Raw genomic sequence first — 25,143 nt, forward strand, 5'->3', positions numbered from 1 at the left:
TTGCTTTTCTGAACAGAGTATCTTGAGCATTTAATACTCTTATCCCCCACAGTTTTTGTTTATATAGACAGTAGTTTTTAAAAGAAGATTATTTTCCTTCTGTTACTTTTTGCTTTTTAGCTATAGCAGTTGGTAGGAGAATCATATTCTTCCCTAAAGCAAGCAAAAACGACTTTTTCAATTCTCTACACAACTTTTTCAGTGTAAAAGAAAAATCAATTTGCACTGTTAAACTGATTTTATTTCCTTATATTCAGATTTTAAATTTTTGGAAAGTTTGCTGATAAATAGCCCCAGTCTTTCCAGTTTCCAAATGAATTTGTGATCTTAATAAGAGTTTTTAAAAAAAGTATAGGAACCAGCTTTTGATTGGGATTATTTTTTATTTTATATGATTCATAGCTAGGAGAATGTAAACCACCCTGATTTCCAAAAAATGCAGTGGGAATTAGTCTCATAAGGTTTTGTTTTGTTTTGTTTTGTTTTGTTTTTTTCTTTTCATTTAGAAAATAGACAGTGTGTCAAGTTCTGTGGCTCATTTAAAATAATAACTTTCTGGGAGTTCCCGTCATGGCTCAGCAGTTAACAAACCTGACTAGTATCCATGAGGACTCGGGTTCGATCCCTGGCCTTGCTCAGTGGGTTAAGGATGTGGCGTCACCATGAGCTGTGGTGTGGGTTGAAGTCGCAGCTCAGATCTGGTGTTGCCGTGGCTGTAGTGTAGTCCGGCACCTGCAGCTCCAATTTGACCCCTAGCCTGGGAACCTCCCTATGCCATAGGTGTGGCCCCCAAAAGACAAAAATAAATAACTTTAAATTTTGAAAAAAGTTTCTCTGTAACTCACTGACTTTATAAATGTTTCATATCCTCAAATTTATATGATGTACATTTCTAGATTCTAGGTCATAATTGCCACTACTTCTGTTTGAAACTGTCTTCCTTAGAAACTGAAAATTTTAGAGCCACTATTCTTAGCATATTCTTTTCTTCTCCTTGCTTATTACCATCGTGGTGGGCAGTGTGAGGGAGAGGCTGTTCTATCAAATGTGATCAAAGAAATAACTGAACCCCACAGTTCATTAGGCCTGTTGGAAAAGATCTGACATGAGATGGTGGTTACTCTTGTGCCTGGTCTAGGTCTCCTTTTGGTGCTTGCCTTGGACAAATAAAAATAAGACATGTTCTGCAGATCTCTCCTTTTAAATTCTTTCATACAGTTGACTCTTAAAATGACACACACACACACACTCACACAGTTGAAAATCTGTATGTAACTTGTAGCAGGCTCTGTAGATCCACAGTTCTTCCTTATCCGAGGTTCCTCTGTATCTGCAGTCCCTCTGGTATCCCTGGTTCCATATTGATGGATTCATCCTACTGTGGACCTGTAGCACTATAGTATTTACTTTTGAAAAAAATCTGCTGACAAGTGGACCTGTGAAGTTCAAACTCATGTTGTTCAAAGGTCAACTGTAATTGTTCCATTTGTTTTGCTCCTTTGCACTTAACTGCAAGCTTCTAAATCCTAGAAAAGATTTCAAGTGTCCATAGATTGAGCAAAAATCCATTTCCCAAAAAGATTAATTCTAGTCAAACATGGGCAAAAATCACTAACAAAATATTTCCATTTCCTTTCACTAGGACTTATTTTAAACATTAGTATAAAATTTTACCACAGCCAAACGTTTTGAAGTCCTCAGGATTTGTTTTAAGGTGGGTTTGTTCCATTGAGTGCCAGACAGAAGGCGAGGGGAAGAGAATAAATGAAAGGGAAGTAAAGGAGGAATGTTCTTAGTAAAATTAGGCTGTGAAAGCTGTATACGTGTCCTTTTCTTGGAGAACCTAGTGTACAGTACTTTATTAGTCTCTGAGAAGTCAGAAAGAGGCTAGATCACTTTATTTAACCTAGTGATATTTGTCAACCTTGTTTAAATAACACCCATTACCACCAGAAAACTAGTGTAAGATAGTCGAACAAATTTAAACAACCTAGTTAAGATTTAATTCCCTTTCAGTGACTGACCTTCTGTTTAAGGCCTCTTTGATAGGGTCTCTTATATTAAAGCACTAGTTCTGTCTTGGCTGCACATTGGAACTTCTGGGGAGCTGTAAAATGTACTGATACCTGAGAAGGGGAAGGGGTGGGGGTCCCATCCCCTTAAATTGTGACTTAATTTTCTAAGGGTACTGCTTGGAGAATCACAGTTTTTAAAAACTGTGGCTTTAAGCTGTACACCATGGGCTGTAGTTTTTCCCCCAGTAACTTCTCCCTGACCCCTTCATAAAGGAAAAGCAGGAGTTCACGTTGTGGCATAGCAGAAACAAATCCTGACTAGGAACCATGAGGTTGCAGGTTTGATCCCTGGCTTCCCTCAGTGGGTTAAGAATCCGGCATTGCCATGAGCTGTGGTGTAGGTTGCAAATGCAGCTTGGGTCTGGCATGGCTGTGGCACAGGCTGGCAGCTGTATCTCTGATTCAACCCCTAGCCTGGGAACCTACGTATGCCGTGGGTGCGGCCCTGATTAAAAAAAAAAGAAAAGAAAGAAAAAAAAAAAAAGAAAAGCAATGAAAATCTCCACTGGGTTCAGCTTTAGGACTTCTTGAGTAAGGCTTTAAGCTTTATTGGGCAGGGGGGTCTACCTTTTGAAATCTTAAAACCTCAAGAAAAAAAGTCTATAATTTCATTTACTAGATACTAAAACCAGATGTGTTTTAGGGAAAAATTCTTTCTTTTTTCTTTTTTTTTTGTCTTATCTAGGGCCGCATTCGTGGCATATGGAGGTTCCCAGGCTAGGGGTCAAATTGGAGCTACAGTTGCCGGCCTACACCACAGCCACAGCAACGTGGGATCTGAGCCACGTCTGCAACCTACACTACAGCTCACAGCAACACCGGATCCTTAACCCACGGACCGAAGCCAGGGATGGAACCTGCAACCTCATGGTTCCTAGTCAGATTCGTTAACCCTGAGCCACGAGGGGAACTCCAAGGGAAAAATTCTTATTTTTTTATCATGTGGCTTTGAGTGATGAAAGACTGGATTCTTTAACATAGGAGTTCTGTGACTTTGAGTGAAAATAGATGTTAAAATTGTAGAAAATTTCTAGCTGTAGTTGTCTGAATATCAGGCAAACCATACTGTTCCAGAATTCAGTTTGAAATCTGAAAGTGAGCAAAAGAGGCCTGAACTCCAGAAATAACTGACCCAAAAGAACATTAAAATCTAGCCCTCAGGCTCTAAGGCATTTATTAACATACACATTTTGACAGTTTCCTTTCTGGTTTCTTCGGCTGGGAAGAAAAATTAGACAGGAAATGGACTGAGGAAAATGTAGAGAGGAGTGTGATACTAATGAATGAGGCTGGAGATGTCAAAAGTCAAATAATTTTCAGTGTTTAAAAATTCAGAAAAGGTTTGAAAATGTCAGAATTGCCAAAGTATTTTCTGAAATTTTGTTAAGTCCTCTCCTCCCATTTTCCTTAAAAATGCCCCTGCCCCCACACCATGGAGACACCATCTAATAAAATATCTGCAGAGCTTTTCATTGAGGTATGTTTGATACACACTTAAATCGAATTCCCTAATGGCCCTGGACAAAAGACAAAGACATGGCCCTTGGCCTTCTTCCAGTATTTATTAGACCTTGATCGTACTTGGCTCTCTTTCCTCAGTCTCATTACTGCCCAAAGAGAGATGAGCTTTGACTTCCACGGTTAACGTGCATTGGCTACAGTGTTGCCAAATATTTGCCATGGAATAGCGTAGGATTTATAGGTTTAAAATGTTTATTGACCTTTTCCCTGCCTCTTTATCATTATGTGCACATTCATGACCATCAATAGTTAACTATGTAGGTGGTTTTATCAGATAGCAGAGCAGAGATTCTGGAGTCAAATAAACCTGAGGTCACTGTCACCTCTGGTCTGACAACTTGTTTAACCTTTCTATCTATGTCTTGGTTTTCTCTATGGGGACAATAACAGTATTTAAATTTAGGGGTTATGATGAGATCAACAGTATGTATGTATGTATGTTCGAAAAATTGTTAGTTGCTGCTGTTATTATGTAACAGTTTCAATAGTCCTGCAGTTGTTAGATGCTAGTTCTTAATTATTACTCCTTTATCTTCTGATGGTGTGTTTTCTGGAAACCCTTGCCCAGGATTTTTGTTTTGGGCTCCTGAGGTGTAAAATTTTCTCCAGACTTAGCTACAACATTTAAAAATTCTGTGATAGCACATAAAAATGTGAATTTCTAGTTTCTCTGTTAAAATGGGAATATTTGGCAACACTGGCCTGGAATACTTGCTTTGCAAGTCTCTGAGCTGGATTGTGGATGCCTTCTTGAGAGGGAGAATGCATGTATCTACTTGCCTTGTCCTCACCCAGGCTCCCTCATGCATTTATGTCACCTGCCTGGCCTCAAAGACATTCGAGGCTTCCCTCCATTCTCTTCACCTCTGGATAGCCTGGCTTTTAGAAAGAATGTCTTCCAAGAGACAAATCTCTGTGGATTTCAAGTGCAGACTTGTCAGTGACTTAATGACCAAATCAGGACTTATTTTTTGTTTGTGTGTTAGTTTCTGAATTTTGTCATGATAAGAGGGTTTTCATTGCTGAAGCAATTTCTTCTACAGTGTAGAAGGTTGACTCTTTTCCCTTTAGTCTTGGGGATGGTGATGGATGAAAATAGCTCTGTTGCTCTATGGTAAACTTGCTCAAGTGCAGAAGTTATATTTAGCTTCTGCAATAGGAGTCTGTAAAACTATGTGAGAGGGAAAAGGCTAATTGCAATCATGCTTTAAACCTTTCTACTAGTGGTTCCATAGCAGTTGCTAAGACCTGGACAGCATTTAATTTTTTGATTTTCAATTGACAAGTGTTAAGTGCGTTTCACAGGAGTTCCTGTGGTGGCTTAGTGGGTTAAGAATCCGACTAGTATCCATGAGGATGTGGCCTTGGTCCCTGGCCTCATTCAGTGGGGATCCGGCATTGCAGTGAGCTGTGGTGTAGGTCAAAGATGGCGTTTGGATCTGGTGTGGCTGTGGTGTAGGCTGGCAGCTACAGCTCCAATTTGACCCCTAGCCTGGGAATTTCTATATGCCAAGTGTACCACCTTCGAAAGACCAAAAAAAAAAAAAAAAAAAAAAAAATTGACATCTATTCACTTGAACATTAAATTCAGTTGTAGGAGTAACCAGAGCGTTGCTATTTGTAGAAATGACACTTGGTGGAGGAATCCAAAGTGTCTTCCTAAGCTGCAGTAAATATACTTCTTTCAGTTTGAATGCCTTCATTACTGCTCAGTACCCAGCTCATCATGGGCATTCAGTCAGATTTGGTGAATGAATGAATACGTGGCCAAAGATATGATTTAGATCAAGGGTCGGCAAACAACCGAGAGCTAAGAATGGTTTTAATGTTTTTAAAGGATAATATTCAAAGAATAGGTAACAGAGATCCCTTATAGCCCACAAAACTGAAAATGTTTATTATCTTACTATCTTTCTTTACAGAAAAAGTTTGCTGATCCCTGCTTTAGATGATGGATGTGCTAACTCCTCTTTCCTCTCCTTCTTTTCATTTATACTGTCTCACTGGTACCTAAATAGTGGCTGTAGAGGGTGGCATCACATACATATGTTTGTAACCTACTAAATAGGGCAGAGCAATTGCTAGACACATGAAGGCTTTTAATGAGAAGCAAAGGAACTCCTAATGATGAATACTTAATAAAGGCCGGACTGGACTTTGTGTTTATAAGTCTTTAAGAACTGCTTTGAACATGTCATTGAGTCTTTTACTATATGATGTCACCAGGTTTCAGAACTGGAAGAAAACTTTGAAATCCTCTTGTCCAGCCATTCATGAGTATGGAGAAGTTCTCAAAATGGAATCACTTTTTAGAAATGAGGCCTTTCCTAAACTGCTGTATTCGACAATTTAAAACAAAAGCAAACCAAATTTTGAGACCAGGATTACTAAAATAGAGTTTAGTCAGTTCACCGCAGTTCCCAGTCCCTGGAGGGACAGTGAACTATGACAGTATAGTCTGAACTCGGGCAAGTTATTAAACTTTTCTATTTTTTGGTATCTGCATCTGCTGTGGTAATGATAGCAGAACCTATGTCCTAGAGTTGTTAAGAGAAATAAATGAGTTATACTTGTAAAGCATTTAACACAGTGCCTGGCACTAATATAGTAAGAACTATATTAGTCTGTGTTAAATAAAGAAGGCAGTGCCTAAATAATGGACAGTTTTTATTAATAGGCATAAAAGTTTGAGGAGTCCTCACTGACTGTTAAACCATGTATCACTGGGGAGACAGTGCCTCTAATCCTTAATAAAATGCTTAATAAAATAAATCTGAAATCTAGTCTCCTTGAGCCATTATTGATTATTCAGATGTCTGAAATTTTAATGTCTGAATAATTCAGCTCATATAGATCTTTTTTTTTTTTTTTTTCTTTTCTTTTTTTTGTCTTTTGTTGTTGTTGCTGTTGCTATTTCTTGGGCCGCTCCCGCGGCATATGGAGGTTCCCAGGCTAGGGGTCGATTCGGAGCTGCAGCCACCGGCCTACGCCAGAGCCACAGCAACGCGGGATCCGAGCCGCGTCTGCAACCTACACCACAGCTCACGGCAACGCCGGATCGTTAACCCACTGAGCAAGGGCAGGGACCGAACCCGCAACCTCATGGTTCCTAGTCGGATTCGTTAACCACTGCGCCACGACGGGAACTCCGTCATATAGATCTTGAATCACTTGTTAGTATTTTAAAATCAGTTTTAATAGCTAATTTGCATAATACCTTTCTAGTGTTAGCATTTCAAAGTTAAATACTATATAAGAGCTGGAGGATTAAGGTGTACCTTTGGTATAATTTCTGATCTCAGAGGAAATAGAATCAACTATTTGGTAGTGTAGTCCAGAGAAAATGAATTGAATCCATTAGTTCTTTTAATTAGAATTCTGAAATTCCTGAAATTGAGACTGGAAACTTAGAAGTGAAATATTAGTATTACTTTACCAAGTCTCCAAGGAAAATACCTCTAGTAGTTTGGCATTTAGATGGGATGCTTTTATTTGGAAGCTTAATTAAGAAACTTTATTTGAATTCTGTTTTTAATCATCTCATGTTATTTTCTTATAGTTTGCAGTGTTGATGTGGGTATTTACCTATGTTGGTGCCTTGTTCAATGGTCTGACACTACTGATTTTGGGTAAGTCTACAAAATGAATGAAAAAATACAGAGTAAAAAAATATGGTGTGCAAGGAGCTTAGAGACATTTCAGTGAAGAATATTCTTACATTGTAGGAAAACTAAAGGATGCACGTTACTGGTCTCTGTAAATAAATTGCTGATATGGGTACTGTTTATGGAAATGCTGCTTCAGTTACTGAAGACTACTCCATCCAGCAGTGAGAAACCTGCTCAGGGTGGCCTTAGTTGATGTTGCAGTCATAAAGCTAACCAACCAGGGATGCCTGTATTTGATAAAGTCTGTGTGATATGATTCGGAGCCAGGAATGGCTCCTGTAGCCTCCTTTGGTTAATTCACTGCTCTGCAGTGGCTGCCCATTAGCAGGTGCTTCCAGGAGATCTTGTGTGTGTGTTTATTCTTTAGGAACACTCCTAGCTCTCCTAGGAGTGCTGCCAATTTGATGACTTTGTAGTGTTTGTTCCCTAAATCATATCAGTCTATTCTAAAGGTTGTGTGTTTCCTTTTTCAGCTCTGATTTCACTCTTCAGTGTTCCCGTTATTTATGAACGGCATCAGGTAATTAAACTGCATATTTCAGGGAGTTCCCATCGTGGCTCAGTGGTTAACAAATCCGACTAGGAACCATGAGGTTTCAGGTTCGACCCCGGGCCTCGCTCAGTGGGTCAAGGATCCAGCGTTGCCATGAGCTATGGTGTAGGTCACAGGCGTGGCTCAGATCCCACATTGGCTTTGGCTCTGGCGTAGGTCGGTGGCTACGGACGCCTAGCCTGGGAACCTCCATATGCCATGGATGTGGCCCTAAATAGACAAAAAGACAAAATAAATTAATTAAACTGCATATTTCAGAATACAGAGCTTACTCTCTTATGTGGAACTTAGAAATGTATCAGTGTCAGTTTCCACAGCCTTATGAAAATGGGAAATGTGGAGGTTTCTTAAGCCTTCGATATGTGAGAACATAGTAATTGTTAGATTCTTTAGCAATGGTAATTTTCCATTAACTTCTCTCTGCCTCTCTTTTAGGCACAGATTGATCATTATCTAGGACTTGCAAATAAGAATGTTAAAGATGCTATGGCTAAGTAAGTATTTAAAATCTGCAACCTTTTTTTTTTTTTTTCCTTTTTTTTTTACTAAGGATAAGGTGCACTGGACTTTGAGAACAGTGCAGTGTTCTCATATCAAGGCACAACAAATAGGAAATGTCAGTCGGACTTAAAAGTGTGATAGAGTTGCCAAAAGATTTTTTTTTTCTAACATTTGGATCATTATTTTTTAGGTTTACTTATATGTATTTAAGGCTTTATGTAAGTCTAATTTGTGAGGCCAGGGTGGCAAATTAGAGCTTGTAGTTTGACAGCGTAGGATTTTATTTCTTCTATGAGGTGGGCAATATACAAGCAGTTCTTGAAGGACAGACATTTTGAGGCAGAAAACAAAATACTTAAAATTCAAAATATTTACATTGACCTTTTCCCCCTCCTTTTCATTTTTAGAATCCAAGCGAAAATCCCTGGATTGAAGCGAAAAACTGAATGAAAAAGTCTGAAATACTTGTTTATCTAGAGGGGATGTTCATTTGATTCCATGGGGGAGGGTCAGGGAAGAATGAAACCTTGACATTGCAGTGCAGTTTCACAGATCTTTATTTTTAGCAGTGCAGTGTCTGAGGAAAAATGACCTGTCTTGACTGCCATGTGTTCATCATCTTAAGTATCGTAAGCTGCTATGTATGGATTTAAACCGTAATCATTTTTGTTTTTCCTATATGAGGCACTGGTGAATAAAAAAAGATCTGAGAAAGCTGTATATTACACTTTGTTGCAGGTAGTCTTGCTGTATTTTGGGAATTGCAGAGAACGTGGAGCTGAAAAAATAACCCTTTTCACAGTTTGTGCACTGTGTATGGTCTGTGTAGATTGATGCAGATTTTCTGAAATGAAATGTTTAGACGAGATCATACCACCAAAGCAGGTATGAAAGAGCTTGCCTTTCTGGTATGTTCTAGGTGTATTGTGAATTTTACTGTTATATTAATTGCCAATATAAGTAAATATAGATTATATATATATATCTCTATATATAGTGTTTCACAAAGCTTAGATCTTCTCCTTCCCGCTGCCCCACAGTGCTTGATATTTCAGTCATTGGTTTTATGTGTGTAGTTCCAAAGCACATAAGCTAGAAAAAGGACATATATTTCCAGGAGCAGTACCATCTGTTTTAAACATGAAACGACGCCATGCAAATAGAACTCCTCAACATAGACTTCATCGCACAGACTTAACTATAGTTAACTTTGTCACAAACTCTGGACTGAATCTAATGCTTCCGAAAATGTTGTTTGCAAATATCAAACATTGTTATGCAAGAAACTATAAAATGATTTATACAATTGTGGTTTAAGCTGTATTGAACTAAATCTGTGGAATGCATTGTGAACTGTAAAAGCAAAGTACCAATAAAGCTTATAGACTTAAACTATGTTTGGTATTTTGGTTTCACGAACCTGCTGCTGATCAAAAGTATACACAAAGGGGAGCTTTGGCTTCCATTAGTGTGTGGTGGCTTGTATGCTCAGAGTGTATCTGCATGTACTTTGAAAACAAAAGAACATGTTTACATAATTAAATTTATTTGACACATACCAAAATGTTTTTAAATTATATATTTTTTATACTTCAATAATTGAAAATAAATTCATGCACCAATATTTTAACATATAGAATACAGTGCAGGATTTATGAACATACATAAAATCATACCATATAAATGCTTACAAATCAGATTTAAGAAGTTTTGACACACAGACACTATTGCTCTTTAAATTTACATGTCATTGATCAGTTTATTGTTCTTCACATTGTTATTTCAATGCAACATCCGATCTGTGTGAAAGGTCAGTGGTATAATATAGGCAGACACGGTTGGTTATCACTCAGCATCACCAGCCACAAGGTTACAGAAAACAGAATTGGGGCTGCATAGGGACTCTGACTGTGGGCCCAGCAACCTATCAGTGGATTAATGTAAGGCATTAATAAATTGGCATATAAAACTAGCTTAGTGATCTAATCCATTTAGAATGCTGAAGCACTTCTGTGGTAAATATTAGTCTATTTAATTGAAAATGCTTCGTTTTCACTTTTCCTCTAAACGGACAACTGCAAATAGCCAGTAACTTAGGGTCCAGAATTTTTTAGATCACTGACTGGAAGGACTAAGTGGTGTGCACATGCTTCGAGTCACAGTCCCTCACCCGCCTGCCTTCCAGCCCGTGCCATCCGCCCCTCCTGTCGTCGGTGTGGGCCAGGCGTCAAGTATGACTGAGGTGGTTTAGGATGCCTTCTCGCCAATGTTGGCCACGTCACCGTCTGTCATCCAGCCAACTCTGAGGAATGCTAAGCTAGATGATTTTGTCTTAAAATCTTGATTTATCAAATATTGCTTGGGCTTAGGAATTTGCTCTTCAGAGATGTTTAAAATCCAGACTTGACCCGTGCAGTTCACTTGAAGTGAATCACTGGAGTCAAGTCCACCCCACTCTAGGAGTGGGACACCCAGTGCAGCCTCAGGTCACCTCATTTATTACCATTTTAGGTTCAACAAGATAAATCATCTTCCTCCTGCACCTCCTTGAGCCTTTTTTTTTTCCCTTCTGTTTTGTAGTACAGGTTTGTTGAGTCTCTGAAATGTTTTGGATGTTGTAGGTTTGGCACTGAATATAATGAAAACCCATTCTCCCCACCCACCCCTACTCCTGAATTTAAGTGTTTTTGCCCCTCAACTTCAAGTAGCCACTGTTTCCCAAGCAGGTAGTCGATGTCTTTTATTTAGGAAGCCTTGACCTAAACACATGACATGGGTGACAGACCAGGAATCTGCTAAGTGTCCTGTAGCCCTCCTCAGTTGTAAAGTGTTAGCACCATATGTAGAAAGATAATTTGTGGGAGGTGAGACAGCAGCCCACATAACTGGAAGCTTTCAAAGGCACTTAATGGATATAAAACTCTGCAAATGAAACGTTAAAAAATTAAGTTTCTCAACTTGTTTGTACATGGCTCATTTGGTTTTGAAAGCTAAATGTGGAGAATAATATTTCTAGTATTTCAGTGAATCTAACTTAGGCTGTCCTGTTCAACTTCCTTCTTTGTAAAAATTAACATTTTTAAAGTATATAGAAACATAATAGCAAAACATCTTTTGTAAAAGTTTTGATGCAAATTAAAAGCTACATATTGGTTAGGGTAACTGAGGCTTTAAATTTTGTCAGTGGGCTACATCACCAAACAGGATTTCTTTGTCAGTGTAGTTAGTACGTACAGTTTTTAGTCTCAGGAACAGAGGCAAACAGTCTTAACATTTGAGAACTGACCTTCCTTGTTGGCATCACAGTTTTGGAGATTCCACATGATGGGAGCAGTCACACCACTTCACTAGCACTTGGAGCTTGTGCGGCCTGCAGGTCTTTCCCAGCAGCTGGCGTCCAGGAGACGCCTCATCACTGCCTCTGTGGTTGTTGGCTGGTGGTGGCAGCAGCAGTAAAGTTGAGAGGATTCTGGCATTTACAGACACCGCCACACAAATACACTGAAAAACAGAACAGATAGTCATTTTGCAGGGCTGGACCTCAGATTTTTGTCAAGTGACATAAAACGACCTTGCCAAGTGCTCCAGAGTCAAGTTCAGGGGATGCATTGAACATTTCAATTTCATTTTCAAAAAAAAAAAAAAAAAGCAGAGATCTGGCTACCAATTAAAGGTCTTGTTTTTTGTCTGGTTTGGCTCTTTCAGTGGCCTGCCTGTCCCTTCTGAATGGGAGGACTTTTGGCAGCTTGACTTGACACTTATCTCTCCTGTTACAATTGGAAAGGCTGTATCAACTGCACTCGAGTAGGAGAGTCTTTCTAGTGCTCAGCACAGAGCCAGGGATCACGGTAGGCTCCCTGACTGCACAGACAGAGGGGCCCTGCACTGCAAAGATTACTTCTAAGCCTTTCCTAAAAGTAATCAAAAGTCCCTTGGTATCTGCTGCACTGGGGTGATGATGTGCTTATGTCTCCGGCTGCTGGCTTGTTCACTGTTTGGCTGGTGCTGCTTTGAATGGGTGTTTGTGCCCCACAGGGCGCGGCTATCAGTACTATCTCAGGGCCCTAAGTGTCAGCAGTGGTTGGAACAGGAGACTGGGGATGGGTGCTCCAGGCTAGCCATCGCAAAGCATAGTGGGACAGTTTTCTACACAAACCTTTTGAGTAATAAGTGGGTTGAAATTCTCTATAGGTGCCTTTTCTATAACCTCAGACCACTAAAACATACCTGCAATGCACACATTTCTTCTTGATCTCTCCAAGAGTTATGCTTGGGCTAAAACGAATATTCTTTTTTTTTTTTTTTGTCTTTTGTCTTTTGTCTTGTTAGGGCCGCACCTGTGGGCATATGGATGTTCCCAAGCTAGGGGTCTGAGGCTGCCGTCCTACACCACAGCCACAGCAACCATGAGATCTGAGCCTTGTCTGTGATCTACACTGCAGCTCATGGCAACACCAGAGCCTTAACCCACTGAGCAAAGCCAAGGATCGAACGTACATCCTCATGGGTTCGTTAACTACTGGACCACAACGGGAACTCCAATGTTCATGTTTTGATAAAGCCCTTCAACTGTTAGATGTGGAGAAGCTGAGTGACTTATCTGGTTCCTCCACATTTCAAATAAGAAATGCCCTTGGTGGGGACACAGAAACAAGCTGTCTTCTCAGAAATGCTGACGCCACCTCTGGAGTAGGCTGGTGGGGTCCTTGTGAAACCCTGGAAGACTAGCCACACCCCTCAGAATAGTGGCACCTTTTTCACAGTGAGGAGTGTATAAAGTCAGCAGGTAGCCCTGGCTCAGGAGACCTCAGAGCTGGTTGAGGTTCTCCTACTACTAACTGGCACTGGGTCCAACACCCCTTATCTGATCTCATGTGTAGAACGCGGTAACATATACCCTGTTGTTTCTTAGGGTGACTGAAGCTCTATATTATTTCTAAACTTCTTTCAGTTATGGATTAGTTATAGTGTTAAGAACTCTGGTGAGGAATTGGAAGTTATGAATTAAAAGGCCTATGAATCAAGGTCATTCTAACCTGACCGCTCATAGTGGACGCCGTGGGCTGTCCAACAGCTCGTACTGAAGTCAATTATCTTGGGTCTCTGTCTCACCTACCTGCCCCTCCACCCAGCGATGATCAGAGTAGCTAAGATGTGCCCTTGGCTTCTCACCAATATTACCACAGGTATGCTGGGGACACAGGCCCATCAGGATTTGGGTTGAGAGTCACCAGAGACTAGGAACTTGGAAGGGCCTCACTGAGTTTGCCATTTGCTATCCCACATCAGCCCTTCGCTGGGTCCCTGGGAGGGCTGACACCCGAGATGGGGCCAGGAGGGAGTAAAGGCCAGGCCTGGGGCCAGAGGTGGGTCAGTCAGGTGGGTACCTGCAGTCGTCTCCTCCAGAGCTGACCACGTACTTGTCATCATGAGAGAAACGGATGTTCGTCACGTGAGCCGAGTGACCAAAGTAACGTTTGTGTTTGGCCTGGGAGCAAAAATGAAAGGAGATAACTGAGTCCCTGTTCCTTCAGTGACCACAGGCCACTTCCAGGGCTCGGTCCCCCCTCCCAGGACCTTCCTGCACGTGGAATTCCCGTTTGGTCTGGATATCTGTCAGCCCGCCCTTCGCTGGCTTCCTGCCTCATTCTGGCCCCACTTGTGGCCACTCTGTCTCCACCCCTTTCTCCCGGCTTCCAGGATTTCCCCTACTGAGGGAGAGGAAGAGGTTAGATGTTGCCAAGTCTCCCCAGGTCTGTGACAAGATTCCTCTTGTTCTAGATTCGAGATGGCCGTGGAAATGTGGCCCTAGTGTCCGGCAGCCTGCAGAAGGTCAGAGAGCTTGGAGGCAGTAGGCATTGCAGAGGGTTACTCAAAGGAAAACTCACGAATTTCTCTGTGCATGGAAAATCAAAGAGCTTCACCAGCCCAAAGTCATCTCCTGTGACAATGTTCAGCCCGGCATGGGTCACGCATGCACAGTTGACATCAGCCTTGTCTGCGTTTCGGGGCCAGATACCAATGACTTCGTCTCCCAGAATGCTGTTCCAAGAGGAGGAGGTGGTTAGATGTGTGAGGCTTCGTCTCCCAGGCATGGAAAGAAAATTCAGCCTGGTCTTATGGCTCTTGTGTCCCCTTCTGTACACCTGCCCAAGCTTCTACTGTTCTCCCCCGCCCTAGTCCCTTTCACCCTAAAAAGAAAAGTGAGCTCTGACTTTGATTCTCTCCCTCTTCCCTGCAGTGCTTCTGAGTATGTGTAGATTTGGGATAAGAGAGGGGGTCCTCCAAGCTCCCGGGTTGGTGGTCTCTTTCCCCTGGATTTGGTGGGGCCCTGCGCTTAGTCTGCTCCGTGGCAGTCCCAGTCCTCCCTTTCCCTCCTGCTGCTCGGAAGAGGCCTCACAGTGGACCGCACGGGCCTGGCCAAGAGCTGGCAGATGGTTTCCCTTTGACCTGGTTGGATGGGGTTGGGGTTGGAGAAGGGTAGGATAAATCACACAAAGAGAGATGAGGCCTTTCAAAAGCCCAGGTCAGATCAAAGCCAGTGGCCCAAACTGGTAGGAAGAAGCCTCCCAAGCCCACCCTCTCTAGGGCAGATAGCTTTGTCTCTGAGCTGCTTCTCATCCCAGTTGCACACAAACTCGGGGGCTGAGCCTGGGACAAGTCTCCCTTGTGACCTTTTCCTCAGAAGTGTTTTGCTCCAGTCACCTTGTCCAGGAGGCCCAAGTGATCTTCTCAATGACCATGGCTTCTGTTACCTGCTTCCCCAGGGGGACCTCATGCACCTGGCGCTTGTAGGCTCCTGTTGACACCTGCAAGTGGGAGGCAGCCATGCCCATCACCCTTCTTTCCAGTCCACGGGACTCCCCTTTGAATGCACTGTTCCCAAACCCTGCATCCCCAGGACTTTTCACCAAACCCCAGTTCAGCTCCAGGCTGCAACGCCTGTGGTCAGGCCACAGCAAAGGTTACACATGCAGGGCATTTTCCCATGTGTTTTCTCACAATTTTCCAAAGTCCTAAGGCAGTGGTTCTCCAAGTGTGGTCCTTGACCAGCAGCATCAGCATCATCTGGAAACTTATTAGAAATGCACATTCTTGGGTCCCCCACCTGAGACCTACCCAATCAGACCAGCTGAGGCTGGGGCCCAGCAACCTGTGTTTTAACAAAGCCTCCAGGTGATTCTGATGCTCACTCAGGTTTGGGAAGCCCTGTTTTCAGAGAACCAAGGCCCACTGGTACAGGGCTGAGGCAAGTTTTCTCATGGACAGCAGCTGATGTAGATGATTTCTGAAGTATCTAGGACCTGATCCTAGCGTCCCTGGGAACCTTCTAGAAAACAGCTGCTGCCTCCATCTCCAGCCCCCTCTCCCTGGGGTGCCTCTAGCCTAGCCACCCCAGATTTCCTTGCTGTTCAGGAAAGAGCTGAGATCTTTCCCACATCAGGGCCTTCGTGCAGATGGCCCGCTCCCGCCCCTCTGTTGGCTAACTCCCACACACCCTACAGACCTCAGCTTAAATATCACTGCGGGGGAGAGGAACTCAGTCTAAACCCAGGGTCTGTTAAATGCTTCCGCAGGGCACTGTACTTTTCCTTGGCAGCACCATCACAGTTTGTAGTAAATGTATATTTTGTAATGATCTGTTTAATGCTCATCTTCTCCATGACAAGGCAACTGCCAGAGAGTAGGGACCAGGCCCATTTCATTCATCCAAAAGCCTGGCAAACACTTGATGAATGGACTTGTCCTCTCCCCTTTTACAACAAATACCCAACTTCACTCTAGCGCACGCGTGTATAATATTTGTTCAAAACTGCTGGAGAAGTCACTGTTCCATTTTCAGCTCTAGTTGCCCCTATGGGACCCTCCCTCTTAATCCTGCCCCACTTGTCAGTCCCCCCGAGGGCCAGTGATGGGTTGTCACTCCCAGCTCATTGCCTGGAGTCCAGGTCCTAACTGTGGAGGGACCACAATACTCAGTGGGGTCTGGAATTGAGTAAATATAAGCAGAAATACAGGCTTCAGTGCAGCCCTGGAGAACTAGGAAATAGGCAGCTTTGAAGGTACGGTGATGAGAGGAAGATAAAAGATGATTAAGACTTGTTTGCTGCTTTCCTACTGAAGAACAACTGTGCTATTTTTTTTTCTTTACTATTTTTTTTTCTTTTTAGGGTCGCACCTGGGGCATATGGAGGTTCCCAGGCTAGGAGTCAAATCAGAGCTACAGCTGGCAGCCTACGTCACAGCCACAGCAACACAGGATCTGAGCCATGTCTATAACCTACACCACAGCTCACAGCAATGCTGGATTCTTAACCCACTGAGCAAGGCCAGGAATCAAACCCGCAACCTCATGGTTCCTAGTTGGATTCATTTCCAGTGCGCCATGACAGGAACTCCTACTATTTTAAATAACATTCAACTTTCTTAAATTCTCTAAGCCTCTATTTCTTCATGTATAAACTAGGAAGAAAAGTAACAGTACTGGCACAGAGGACACTGATGTCTTGTAAGCTCTTGTTAGGAATACTATTACTATCGGTTACCCACCCCTGATCTCAGTAAAGCTGCAGCATACCTGGATGTACCTGCCATCTGCAGAAAAATCCATCTGAATGACAAAGCTGGGGATATCTTTGCAGTAGCCAATGCGGTTCAGACTTGTGCCCTGAGTGAGGTCATAGAAGTCAACTGTGTGTTCAGAGGAACCAACGGCTAAGAATCTGCTGTCTGGGCTGATTCTAGAAAAAGCAATCCAAGAGTGTGGTCCATGAGGAGGGCTGTTTGGGGCTGGTCAGGCATGAATGAGGTCTGCTCTGGGCTGGGCCCCCCAAACTCAAAGGCAGTGAGGTCCCACGTCATGATTCATATGTGGTTAGCATCTCTTACAGTCTAAGGAATTTGACAGCTTCTCTGGATCTCCGTGGAAGTAAGGAGATGGATGCATGCAGGCTTTTGCGGAAGGAGTTTTACAAGAAGTTTTTACCACATGCTTAGCTTGTGGAGAATTAGTGTGTGAGGGGTCTCCTTTCATGGCTGACTCACTGAAAGGGATGCTCTCTCAGTGAGTTCTTCATTCTCGCCCACAGTGAGGGAGAATGCACCCCTTTCTCATCCTGCCCCGACCACCTGCTGTGTACCTGATATCTTGGATGGCAGATTTCCGGTCTCGTTTCTTCCCCCAAACTTTCAGGCTGTTCACCAACAAGATGACAAACTCTCCGTTCTTCATGCCAATGGCTACCATCTCCCCGTCAGGGCTGTAGGCTGCACACCTGGCTGCATGGCCCAGGTTCACCTTGTTGAGTAGCTTCTACATGGACACAAAGCAATGCCACCTGAGCCCCTGGCCACTTGGGCTGGTCTCAGGGGAATTACTGCACCCAGGCCATAGCACTCAGCCGCCTCTAGGGAGGCTCCAAGGCTCTTGCTTCTTTTGCTGTTGTTGTTATTATTGTTGTCTTTTTTAGGCCCGCACCCGTGGCATATGGAAGTTCCCAGGCTAGGGGTCAAATCAGAGCTACACCTGCCAGCCTATGCTATAGCCACAGCAATGCCAGATCCAAGCCATGTCTGTGACGTACATCACAGCTCATGGCAATGCTGGATCCTTAACCCACTGAGTGAGGCCAGGGATCGAACCCAAATCCTCATGGATAGTAGTTGGATTCATTACCTCTGAGCCACGACCGGAACTGCAAAACCTGTTGCTTCTTATAAATGTCCCTGAGTGGCCAAGATGGGCGGTAAGTCTTGACTAAGCAGGTTGGGAGATAACATGGTTTAGGGTAGTGGGGTGGGTGAAATTTTTCTGTGAATGGTTTGTTAGTAAATATTTTTAGGCTTTGGGGTCAATACAGTCTTTTACAACCACCCTGCTCTGCCAGAGTAGCACAAACGCAGCCATGGACAGCCATAAACAAAAGAGCATGGCTTAACTTTGCAGAAACAGGCAGCAGGCAGGCTTGACCCTGGGGCTGCAGCTTGCCAATCTCTTGTTCAGGGGAAAGTGTTTGAGCTTCAGTGTGTGTTAGTTCAGATCCCGAATCCTGGCTCTGTCCCTAGCTGGGTGTGTTTGGCTACGTTTTTTCTCTGTTTTCCCTTGTGTAGAGAACCGATATTAATAACTGGTCTTGCAAGGTTGCTGTAAGCACTGCTGATAGTGTATATGAAGCATCTGGCATATAGTGAGCATTAATAAATATAATAAATAATTATAAACTGAGGTATAACAACCACATGTGGACTTTTCCATGTTTGCTCCTTGATCCATTGAAAATATGAAATATTTACTAGCCATTTTGTAATGAAACCAAGTCTTTTAATCATCAGTACTTGTTTAAATATCAGCTAAGGCTTGGTAACATTAATCTTTTTTCCCCCTCAGATTATTCTCTTCTATTTTACATTTTCACTCTAGACAAATTAAAAAAATTTTTTTTTCCAAACCCTAAGAGAAATCCTGTTGCAATTTTGATTGAAATATTCCACTTGGGAACATTTGACATTTTAAATCATTTTTGGTCTTCCCTTCCAGGGAAGACATGATTTATCTCTTTGTTTTTCAGTTCTGTGGGTTCTTCCATAACCAGAGGGCAATCAATCTTAATTGGATTATTCTTTACCATAAATATTCATAGGTGGATATGCAACTAAAAGATATATACAGATTGGGTGTGTGTGACTGGGGCTGCCTTTATTATCAGTCTCTCTACCTTAACTGCTGCCCTGGGGCTGATCTACCCAGCACCACCCCCAACTCTGGCCTGACCCTGGCTGGACCTGTCCTCACTCTGGGCTGTGACTGCTCCGAGGCCCACTTGGGGCATCGAAGCCTGGGCGGCGGGGGCCCCTCACCTTATCGGCCAGGTCCCAGATGCGGGCTGTGCCGTCGTTGCTGGCAGAGATGAAGATGTCCTTGGAGGGGTGTGTGGCCAGGCCCCAGATCTCCCCTTCCATGTGTCCATCAATCAGGATGTTGGAAGCAGCATTTTTTTCACCCACTTCTATTATTTCTCCATCCTTGGTTCCCACTAAAATTTTTCCCTGTGGTAATCAAAACACCATTAGAAAAAAAGACGAATACTGTAGGATCCCACTCCTATGAAGTACCCTAGAGTAGTCAGATTCATAGACAGAAAGTACCACAGTGGTTGCCAGGGGCTTAGGGAGGGGGTAAAGGGAGTTACTGTTTAACAGATGCAGAATTTCCATTTTACAAGATGAAAAATGTTCTGTGGCGGGAAGGATGGTTGCCTGACAATGTGAAATGTATTTGATACCACTGAATTGTACACTTTAAAAAGGTTAAATTGTCCATCTTAGGTTTGCTGTGTTTTATCACAATTTAAAATAAAATAGGAGTTCCCATCATGGCTCTCAATGGTTAATGAATCCAACTAGGAACCATGAGGTTTTGGGTTCGAGCCCTGGCCTTGCTCAGTGGGTTAAGGATCCGGCATTGCCGTGGGCCGTGGTGTAGGTTGCAGGCAAGGTTTGGATCCTGAGTTTCTGTGGCTGTAGTGTAGCCTGGCAGCTATAGCTCTGATTAGACATCTAGCCTGGGAACCTCCATATGCCAAGGGTGCAGCCCTAAAAAAAAAAAAATTAAAAATAAATAAATAATTTTGGAGTTCCCATCGTGGCTCAGCAGAAACGAATCCGACTAGGAACCATGAGGATACAGGTTCAATTCCTGGCCTCACTCAGCGGGTTAAGGGTCCGGCATTGCTGTGAGTTGTGGTGTAGGTTGCAGATGCGGCTCAGATTCCTCCTTGCTGTGGCTCTTGCGTAGGCTGGCAGCTGTAGCTCTGATTAGACCTCTAGCCTGGGAACCTCCATACGCTTCAGGTGTGGTCCTAAAAAAAAACCCAAAAATAAATAAATAAATAAAATGAAATAACATAATTTTAAAAAACACTACTGGAGCAATTTGAGAAAGTACCTTTGCTGGTACTAGTATTAAAATAGGAAGAGCCAGGAGGTGTTCTGTTTTTAACAACTAATTCATCATCCTTAAGTGGCCCCTCACTTGGCCTTTTCTCCCTCCACCGTCTTGGGGCAAACCCCACCAGAGTTCTCCATCATCTCGTCTCTCCTGGAGAGAGCAGGACAGGCTCACTGCAGAGCAGGGCAGCCAATTTCTGTTCCTAGACAGCCCAAACTCTTCCTGAGTTCTTCCTCATACTGAACAAAAATCCCTCTCCTAATGACTTCCAGGTTCTGCGCCTCATCCTGTCTTCATCTCCTGGTGTCATACCCTTCCAGACACCAGTCATGTATCTATTTAAAAACAAAACTCTCAATTTTGAGTTATGCAGACTCCAAGTCAGGCTTGCCTCGTTAATGGAGAACATCTAGATTGCAAATTCTTACTGATACCGGTTCTAAAACACAAGTACAAGATACCAAATAGAGGTTGAGAGATTTGTTTTCAAGTGCCTCATACTCACCTGGGGAGTTAAAAAAAGAAGAAGAAAAGGAACAAAGGAAAACATGCATCAAGGTCAAGGCCCCACACCCCTGAGATTTTGCAGCTCTGGGTGGGAGCCTGGGCATCCATGTTAAAAAAACAAAAATAAAAACAAAAACCAAAAAACAAAAACCAACTGCACAGTTGTATGTGCTACTCAGCCTAGGTATGACCTGACTTGAAAACCAGTGGATTTAAGTCAGAGAGTTTGCTGGTCCTTCCTCACCCCCTTCCTGGCCATGTACCCCGGACATGGGCAAACTACTTCGTATTTCTGTGCCTGTAATAATATGGTCTGTAATAACAACAGCTAGCATCTGCTGACTGTGGCTGTGGGCCAGGCATCATGAAAGGCCCTGTGCACATATGATGCATGCAGTCCTCACAACTTTTGATGGCTGGCTACAGGAAGGCTAAGTAACACCCCCAAGGTCACACAGCCAGTTCTCCTGGGTGAGTCACAGTTCACACCCAGGTCTGCCTGACCCTACCAAGTTGCCTCTCCTCTGCAGTCAAGGTGACAGCCTAGAGGCCTGTTTTAAGGGTTCAACCATCCAGCACAGGGCAAGTGTCCGGCAGGGATGGTGCCGGACCAACTGTGAGCAGTGCGGGGCGGGGGTGGGGAGAAGGCCGCCCCACTGCTGACCTTGCCGCGGCACACAGAACGCACACACTCCACCAGCTGCCCCGTCTCTAGCTGGAAGGCCCGACAGCGCTTCATCTCCTGGTCCCACAGTTTGACAGCTCCTCCCTCTTTGGTTCTGAAAAAGATCAAGAGCCCAGAACATCAGCCCTCGTCCTAAGACCTCCTGAGATCCTCCACTCTCCTCTCTTCCCGCCTCCATCCCCAGGCCCCAAAGGACAGACCCTCCATAGTGGCCCCTTTCTTGGGCCCCTGCGGATGACACACCACCACCCCTTGAATTTGCAGATTTCCTAGAATGCTTCCTTTTTTTTTTTTTTCATTTTTAAAAGTTTTATTGAATTACAGTTCATTTCCAAGGTTGTGATAATTTCTGCTGTACAACAAAGTAATTCAGTTATACATAAATAGTTTCAAAGGCTACCACCATGGGAGGAAAGAGAATCACAATCTGAAAAAAAAAATCAAGCTGGGAGTTCCTGTCGTGACTCAGCAGTAACAAACCCGACCAGTATCCATGAGGACACAGGTTCGATCCCTGGTCTCGCTCAGTGGGTGAAAGATCTGGTGTGGCCACGAGCTATGGTGTAGGTCACAGACGTGGCTTGGATCCTGAGTTGCTGTGGTTGTATGTAGGCTGGTGGCTACACTCCGATTCGACCCCTAGCCTGGAAACTTCTATATGTTGTGGGTACAGCCCTAAAAAGCAAAACTAAATAAAATAAAATAAAATAAATCAAGCTAGGTTTTTATTGCTTAAACATGAAGTAAAGCGTTTCTCCCATTTTCCCACTTGGCTTTCACATCATCCTGCCCCCCCACCCCCACCGGATGCCTCTCCCCTCCTCTCTCCCCTCTCTTCCTCCTCCGAAGACTCACGGACAGGAACACTTGAGGACCAGTAGTCAGTTGGGTCTCTTCAAGTTTAAAGACCCTGGGCCCTCTAATCACCATGCCGCCACCTCTAACCCTGACTTCTGAAGGTTCTGACCCCAGGCCTCTTGGAGAGACAGCAGACTCCTCTCCCTCAAGCAGCAAAGATGGGGGAGTGAAAATCTGCATCTTCCCCAAGTTGGAGATGCTTTTCTGTCCCTTTCTCCCAGGATGATAAAAAGAGGCCAGCTGCTCCCGGGGGAGCTTTGACTTACGGCCGCTCCTTGCCGCCGGTCACTATGAGTCCGTCCCGAAGCGTCGTGTACATGGTGAAGACGGGGCCTGTGTGCGCCTTGGCCACCAGCCGGATGAGGAAGTGGTCCTTCCACACATAGACGTCACCATTGATGGCACCCGTGAACGTGAGGTTGTTCTGTAAACAAAGGGACACCTTGCACACGGGATACCGTCTCTCTTAAGAGCATCCCCTCCCAGTCACCAGCTTGTCTGCTAGGGAACCAGAGCTAGAGAAATATAAACATAAATTGTCCTCCTGTACCAAGCAAAGGCGAGAGCATTCTAGGCAACCTCAGAGAGTATTGTAAGGAAATGCCTGAGCTTTGCAATTCATACTACTGAATTAGTTTGGGGGACAGCTGATTTCCCCACTGAGGGCCGCTCCACTTTTAAATGAATTTCATTTTGTGAGGTGACTGTAGGGGAAGGACAGGACTCCAGCCCACGGGGATACTCTCCTAGGCTCATCTGCAAGTTGGGCAAATCCACACCCAGAGGACCAAGAACTGGTTGTGTTCCACAATGTCCTAAGAGAGCTGGCACTGCCTGGGGGCAGAGCACAGCTGAAGTAAGTGTGTCAGGATTTGTGGTGCAAGTAGGCTGGGGGAAAGGGGTGCTGTCCAGGGGTGGGAATGTCCCCACAGCCTCTGTGGCCATCTAGCCCAGTCGGACGGGCGTGCAAGTCAGCTCACTAATCAAACTCCAGCCATGGGTGGGAGTCCTGCTTTTTTCTAATTAGTAATTTGAGGGGGGAAATTGGGGAAAACATACTCAACTCATCCATCTGAGCTAAGGAAAGGGAAGAGTGGTTGCAAATAAGCCAAGAAAGGAGATAACTGTGGAAAGGGTTTTCTTGTTCACAGCTTCTTGGATATACCCACCCCCAATGCCCACCCCAGGGGTTCAGGGCCTCTCTCAGCAAGCTTCTGCTGGAACTCACAGCACCGAAGGCCACGGAGAGCATTGTCTGCATCTTGGCGGCCTCCATGGATCCGATGACCCCTTTCTTGTAAAGCAGGGCACTGCCTGCCAGGGTCCAGAACTTCATGTGTTTGACCCCCACAGACACAAATTGTGTATCTGAGTCGGGGCGAAATTCCACCACGAATATACGCTCCAGGTGGCCCCCTCGGCTGGCAACCTTGGCACCTGTGTGGGTGAGAGGTTGGTGGGGTGGGGGGGGTCCTGCACTCCCTGGCCAGGCAGCGGGGACTGCTGCCCAGGAGCGAGGTCGCTCCATCCCAGCAAGGCCCAGGGCTCATTTGCTCTTTCTTCTTCTTCCCCAGCCTCTCCCCCTTCAGACACGATTCCCAGGGTGGGAAAGAGACCCTGCCTGGGAAATCGCCAGAGCAGCAGCTGCTTCTCACAAAACCCCACCCCACCCTACCCCATCCTCAAGAGCCACATGCAGGCATCTGGAAAGGATGGCCCAGGAGACAGAAGCTTCCAGGTATCCCCTACCTTGCCACCTGCAGCCTCCAACCTCACGCAAAATTCCCCCCACGGGAAGCTGAACCCTCCGCAACAGTGTCACTCAAGACAAATTCCTTTAGACAGTTTTTGTTTTTTCACTAAGATTCTTCTGCTTTTAATTTCTTTAAAAAGGAAAAGTAATGTATAACCTAACCTTTTACTTTCACGATTTTTTGGTTGAAAATTTTTACCTTTTATATGTAATTGCTAGGTTTTTTTTTTTTTTTTTTTTTGCCATTTCTTGGGCTACTCCCGCGTGGGATCCGAGCCGCATCTGCAACCTACACTACAGCTCACGGCAATGCTGGATCCTTAAGCCACTGAGCAAGGCCAGGGAACGAACCTGCAACCCCATGGTTCCTAGTCAGATTTGTTAGCCAATGAGCCACGACAGGAACTCCTAGGGTTTTTTTTCCCCCCTTCAATTCTATTTATTTGTTATTGTTGTTGTTATTATTATTATTATTATTTAACAGATATTTCCCCAATGCAATTTTTTTTTTCTACCATACAGCATGGTGACCCAGTTACACATACATGTACACATTCTATTTTCTCACATTATCATGCTCCATCATAAGTGACTGGACCCCTTCCATCCACGTGTGCTACATAGCAGGATCTCATTGCTAATCCATTCCAAAGGCAATAGTTTGTATCTCTCAAGCCCAAACTCCCAATTCACCTCACTCCCTCCCCCTCCCCCTCAGCAATAAGAAGTCTATTCTCCAAGTCCATGATTTTCTTTTCTGTGGAAAAGTTCATTTGTGCTGGATATTAGATTCCAGATGTAAGTGATACCATATGGTATTTGTCTTTCTCTTTTTGACTTACTTCACTCAGTGTGAGAGTCTCTAGTTCCATCCATGTTGCTGCAAATGGCATTATTTCATTCTTTTTTATGGCTGAGTGTATTCCATTGTGTATATATACCACATCTTCCTAATCCAATCGTCTGTCGTTGGACATTTGGGTTGTTTCCATGTCTTGGCTATTGTGAATAGTGCTGCAATGAACATGCAGGTGCATGTGTCTTTTTCAAGGAAAGTTTTGTCCAGTTATATGCC

The 25,143-nt window shown here is 44.0% G+C and overlaps 2 protein-coding genes across 10 annotated transcripts in view; one reads left to right on the top strand and one right to left on the bottom strand.

Moving 5' to 3' along the window:
• Nucleotides 1–9,710, top strand: part of RTN4 (reticulon 4) — a 72,105-nt gene extending 62,395 nt beyond the window's left edge. For all 7 annotated transcript variants that reach the window (XM_005662540.3, XM_005662541.3, XM_005662544.1 and 4 more), the window contains 4 exon segments: nt 7,156–7,225; nt 7,738–7,784; nt 8,253–8,311; nt 8,726–9,710. In XM_005662540.3, the coding sequence (XP_005662597.1) occupies nt 7,156–7,225; nt 7,738–7,784; nt 8,253–8,311; nt 8,726–8,768 (219 nt within the window). In that variant the 3' untranslated portion in view covers nt 8,769–9,710.
• EML6 (echinoderm microtubule associated protein like 6) overlaps nt 9,071–25,143 on the bottom strand; it is a 285,579-nt gene continuing 269,506 nt past the window's right edge. For all 3 annotated transcript variants that reach the window (XM_021087539.1, XM_021087538.1, XM_021087537.1), the window contains 10 exons: nt 23,544–23,752; nt 22,582–22,739; nt 21,437–21,551; nt 19,176–19,364; nt 17,459–17,631; nt 16,897–17,059; nt 15,024–15,127; nt 14,207–14,360; nt 13,706–13,806; nt 9,071–11,819 (listed from right to left, as the gene is read on the bottom strand). In XM_021087539.1, the coding sequence (XP_020943198.1) occupies nt 11,795–11,819; nt 13,706–13,806; nt 14,207–14,360; nt 15,024–15,127; nt 16,897–17,059; nt 17,459–17,631; nt 19,176–19,364; nt 21,437–21,551; nt 22,582–22,739; nt 23,544–23,752 (1,391 nt within the window). In that variant the 3' untranslated portion in view covers nt 9,071–11,794. The remainder of the gene's footprint in view (nt 11,820–13,705; nt 13,807–14,206; nt 14,361–15,023; nt 15,128–16,896; nt 17,060–17,458; nt 17,632–19,175; nt 19,365–21,436; nt 21,552–22,581; nt 22,740–23,543; nt 23,753–25,143) is intronic.

This window comes from Sus scrofa, chromosome 3 (assembly GCF_000003025.6).
Source record: "Sus scrofa isolate TJ Tabasco breed Duroc chromosome 3, Sscrofa11.1, whole genome shotgun sequence".
Lineage (NCBI taxonomy): Eukaryota > Metazoa > Chordata > Mammalia > Artiodactyla > Suidae > Sus > Sus scrofa.